At 32.2% G+C, this 5,101-nt stretch overlaps 1 protein-coding gene across 1 annotated transcript; it reads right to left on the bottom strand.

The window, feature by feature from the left end:
- Positions 1-2,886: 2,886 nt before the first annotated feature.
- On the bottom strand, positions 2,887-4,712 carry LOC113521339 (programmed cell death protein 5). The gene is made up of 3 exons (XM_026906859.3): positions 4,540-4,712; positions 4,234-4,345; positions 2,887-3,359 (listed from the first exon to the last, which is right to left on the bottom strand). The coding sequence occupies exons 1-3, from the start codon at positions 4,603-4,605 to the stop codon at positions 3,145-3,147; spliced, it is 393 nt and encodes a 130-aa protein (XP_026762660.1). The 5' UTR covers positions 4,606-4,712; the 3' UTR covers positions 2,887-3,144.
- Positions 4,713-5,101: the final 389 nt, after the last annotated feature.

The following is a 5,101-nucleotide window of genomic DNA, read 5'->3' as shown; positions in this document are numbered from 1 at the left end:
GACACATAAAAAATGCAGTCGAAAAGAGAATTTTTTTGAAGTCTATTTAAAACGCATAAGAGTATACTACACTATTTCATAAGCAATAATAATAATGCGGGCAGCAGCAAAAGACAAATATCCTCGAAAGAAAAAAGCAATCAATTCAATAATTACGTTATAAAAATATCGCTGAAAGAATTTTGAATGGTCCAATTTGTGTTTTGCTTAAGGTTGCGGTAGAAACTTAGATGTTCGGAGTGAGGCGGGGTCGTTGGGAAACTTATTGAAATTCAGAGCGGCGCGCCTCGTCCGGTGCTCCTCGTGACGTCGCACGTTGTAGCTTCGTACTTCGTTACGTTCCTTGGAACATTTCCACATAATCCGACATTAAGATTATGTCGGTGGGATATCGGATTAGACAGATCATATTTTTTATTAAACCTTCAACATTTTTCATTGTTATCACGATAAGCTAACTGAGCCGAATTCACCATCACATGTAATAAAAAATTTAATATATGCCTATTTTCCAGTAATAAACTTGGTAGAATTTATTAGAAATATGTATTGGAACTCTTAATAACTTTGTACGAAAGAACAACAACTAAGAACAACTTAGCTTGTTCCAAAGCAGTCGTAGTTGCATGTTTCGGTTTGAAGGATGGGATATCAAGAGCTCTACGGGCTTCACAATATATTCTGTGTATTTCATAAGAAATAAAATAGAACGGAAACCGACATTGGTAATCTAGAAAAAATCTGTTAAAACAACATCATCTGATGTTGTTTTAACTGATTTTTTCTAGTCTTATCCAATTTCTTATTGGTGCGTTCTTACTATGTAGCAAATTCATATACCTATAATGTACCAATATCTAATGTTATGTGTGTGCTGTAAGTGATACAAATAAATTATATATCTATATATATATTTCTTCCGCTTTAGAGATCCCATTAACGATGTAACATTGGTTTATATACTTCAGTCCAATCGAACCTGCAATCATCGGTTAGTGAGTCTGTCTCATTCATTGCAGGTTCGATTCCCACACTACAGCAACATTTGTTATAAACAGGTATAACTGTTTGTAACGGGAGAAAGGAATCGTTAATAATAAGGTTCCATTGCTGACAATATCAGGTCGACCTCCACGCAGTTCCCAATACAAACCATCGTAGCTGATTATTGTTAAATTTGACACTATGGGATAAATGGGAAAAAGCAAGACAATGACGTTGTTGATAATTACCAACATCGCCATTTATTGCCCAAATAATAAAAATTATATATTGTAGGGATATATATTTACATTATTACATGTATTCTATATATTCATGTCTATAGGCAATGGTTACCACTTTCCATCAGGTGGGCCGTCAGCTTGTTTGCCATTCTAAATTGTATAAAAAAAAATTATATGTCCATACTTAGAAATAATAGGATCTTCATCGTGCCTCCAATGAAACTGTTTATAATTACTCCATCTAAAGGTTGCCCTAAAAGATCACTTTTAGCGATAAAGTCACCCATTGTTTTCTCATTGTGATTATTTCTTGTAATTGTTTATATCTAGAATAAGTTTACTATTTTAATCTTTTGGAGGAAACAATAAAGAGTATCTATGTATCTGTTCATATAGAGGTATATTTTACTAATATAATAAAATTGTAACTTGTCTATGATATACCATTCATAGCGGAATCTCCAGGAATTCCGCTATTTAATTGTATGCTGTATTAGCTTAATAGTGCTTCTCAAAAAGTAGGTACTCGTATTAAAATGAACACGAACAAGACTAAAATTATGTTTAACGTCCATGTCACACCAATACCGATTATGATTGCGAATACACTTTATATAAAAGCTTCGGTAAGTCGGTAAGCTATGGAGAAGGCTATGCTCCATCTTTCTTTGTCTGATGGACTTCGAAATTAGGATATCCGCAGAGGAACCAGGGTGAGCGAAATAGAGCGTAGGATAAACAAGCTGAAGTGACAATGGGCTGGCAACATAGTCCGAAAAACCGAAAACCAGTGGGGAAGAATGATTCTTAGGTGGCAACCCCGTCCAGGCAAACTCAGTATAGGACGACTCCCTACTAGATGAAGCGACAACCACAAATGCGTGGTAGGGAGACAGTACATACAAGTGACTCAGGACCGTTCCTGATAGCCAACTATGGGGAGATCTGTTTAGCAGTGGATAGTTAATGGCTGATATTATGACTGTCTGTAAATAGGAGATATTTGAGAAAAATCAATGTGAGAAAAACCAACAGATGCTCTAAAAATAATTTTCGGAAATTTTGTCTGTCTGTCTACTAGTTACGGTATAACGCAAAAACTAATGGGGAGAAGGGATTGTTAGCAATGCAGACTATCAGTCCCATTGCTAACAATATATCCTATTAGATCGCCCTCCACGTGGTCTCTTCCGATAGAAACCATCGTGTTGAATTTCAGTTGTATTCATCACGATGGGCTTACTGACCTGCCTTTTCATTCTTACTTATCATCCGTCACTGATGCCCCGTTGGCCATTATCATCCATATTTAACGCAGTAGTTTACTGCACCAAATTGGACGAGACTTGTTCCTCGAAATTTTTAAAAGGTATGTTTTATTTTGATACGCCATCTAGAAGTGGTCTACCTTATAGTTTTCCTACTTTTGAAATTTGAGAAAAGATCTAGTAAAGAATAAAAGTAAATATGTATCCTGACAGAAAAAATACCCATAAATCTGATTTGCGATTATATCTGCAGGAATGAGATTTCCAAACATAGTGTTGCAGTCTCTTGTATATATATTTGCATATATATATATATTTATATATATTTTTATATATATATATATATATATATATATATATATATATATATATATAAAGAAATAGAAATGAAGATTTTGGATTAAAAAATTACTTTATTGTAGAAAACAGATAAAATTAAAAAAACACTTGATATAGCTATGCAAGAAAGCGCCCAGTGTAATAATCTAATTAAAAATTGTTATATTTCTAGTTATAATTTCTCTGTATGAATTTAATGTTTGTAATGAACTATAAGATACTCAAATAAAGTTTATTTTAGATAAAGCATATGTGTTAAGATGTATCATTTAATAATGAAATGTAAATAAATAAAGCTAAATGTCAGTCTGCTAGAAATCATCATCATCGGAATCAAGTGCCGCTCTTCTTCGATCAAATTTCACAGTGCTAGTTGATTTGGGCATTTGTTGATTAACAGACTCCAAAATCTGTATAAGCTCTTGTTCAGATATTCTGGTCTGAACTTGACCCATCTGAGCCATCCTACAGATCATATTTTCCACCATAGCAGCCTTCTCTGGTCTACTAATCTTTATTGTATTCACTGAAAACAATTATAAATTTTAAGTAAAATACAATTCAACAAAAATTAAAATTCAAGTAAATCATTCAATACAATTTCATTATATATTCATGTTACATTATTACACATTACACAGGTTTACATGGTTTATATGCTTCTGCCAATATGCATCACCATTATCTATGTCAATTCTAGTGAGCATTGTACAGGAAAAATATTTGAAAATATCTATTTTGTTTACATTAAAAGATATTTATTAAATATATATAATACAAGTACATATTTTAATAAATATTACATAAAAACCCACTTTTGTCCCTAAAGCCATTGTATGTCTTTAAAAATTTTAAGATATTGGTGAAAATGCTTGCTCTGCTCATAACTGATGATTCCCAATTTTGAGATATTTTCTTTAATACAAAGCATAGCATATTAGGATAAGCCTTTTTTGTGAATTTAAATTGCACACAAACCCAATAAAAACAATCAGAGTTTAATTTATACTCTTTACAATTTATTTTATCAAAAATAAAATTAGTTCACAAAATCACAAGATATTAGAATATAGAATGCAGTTCGACAGTGCTGGTAGGTAAAGAAAAAGATTTTCTCATACTAAAAGAATGAGATGTAATAATTTTTTTCAAATACTGCCTTTCATTAGTAAGATGCAGTGTAATAAGAAAATAGGTGGTTCATCAAAAGTATATGAAAAATTTGTATATGTAATCTGTAAACCACAAGTGTTAAACACACGTAACACTTGTTAAAGTTGTTGTTGCAAGTGCACTTAGATAACTGTATTGCAAAATTTATTATGTTTATTCACAGATTAAATCATTGAAGTACATTGTTTGTTATCACTCTAAAAATTTTAAATAAAAATATTACCTACATCTAGCTCGAGCATTTTGATCAAGTACTTGGGAGAGAATTGAATTTTTTGTTTCCTCTATTGCTTGCATTCTCTCTTCTTGTGCCTTCGCTTGATTTGGATCTCCAGTCCCCTGAAACAATTGTAAGCATAAACCTAAAAAGAATATCAAAGTAACGGAGGTTATATTTAGAGTTAAAAAAGACATTCTAATTTTTCTTCTAATTTAAAAGTAATTTAATATATAGCAAAAATATAATAATTAGGGTATACAGTAAAATATAACCTCCAAGTAAAGCTTATTTGATTTTTCAAATATATACTTACACCATGTTGCGCCTGAAGCTGTGCTAGACGTTGGTTTCTTAATTTCTCTAATTCTGGATCATCCATGTTTGTTTAAATTATAGAATATCCTAAAACAATTTAATTTGTTCTAAGAATCTCGTCATAAAACATAAAAGAGGAGATTAATAAATCAAATAAGTACCAATGAGTCAGTCAATGTCAATCAGTGTTTTTTTTTTCTTATTAAAAATATATAACGGCTCCGGATGGAAATTTTTTGAGCCCGACATTATTAACTCACTACATACACTTTTAATTCAAATTCAGTACTCCCAAATGCTCACAACATACAGTAAGGATATGCTTTGAAAGATTCACATTTACACTCAGAGTAGAAAAAAACATAATAGTCGAATAGACTAGCTAAAGATTTTTTTGTGTGAAAATGGTATGGTAACCCCGCCTGCGCTAACGGGATACGCTGGTGGAACACCAGTGAAGGGTGATAGATGAGAATGAAAACAGGCCTGTTAGCCCATCATGATGAATTATCAGGAATTAACCATAATAGTTTCCAGGGAGAACCGCGAGGAGGTCGACC

This window comes from Galleria mellonella, unplaced genomic scaffold, assembly GCF_026898425.1.
Source record: "Galleria mellonella isolate WM207_F2 unplaced genomic scaffold, CSIRO_AGI_GalMel_v1 utg55, whole genome shotgun sequence".
Taxonomy (NCBI): domain Eukaryota; kingdom Metazoa; phylum Arthropoda; class Insecta; order Lepidoptera; family Pyralidae; genus Galleria; species Galleria mellonella.
The sequence above is the reverse complement of the archived record's forward strand: the minus strand, read 5'-3'. Positions and strand labels throughout refer to the sequence as shown.

Bases quoted from the DNA above. Each gene is read 5' to 3' on its own strand.
- LOC113521339 (XM_026906859.3), bottom strand. From the start codon at position 4,605: ATGGATGATCCAGAATTAGAGAAATTAAGAAACCAACGTCTAGCACAG. The intron at 4,346-4,539 runs GTAAGTATATAT...CAATTGTTTCAG, and splicing joins AGCTTCAGGCGCAACATGGT to GGGACTGGAGATCCAAATCA. The intron at 3,360-4,233 runs GTAGGTAATATT...AATTGTTTTCAG, and splicing joins TCAAAATGCTCGAGCTAGAT to TGAATACAATAAAGATTAGT.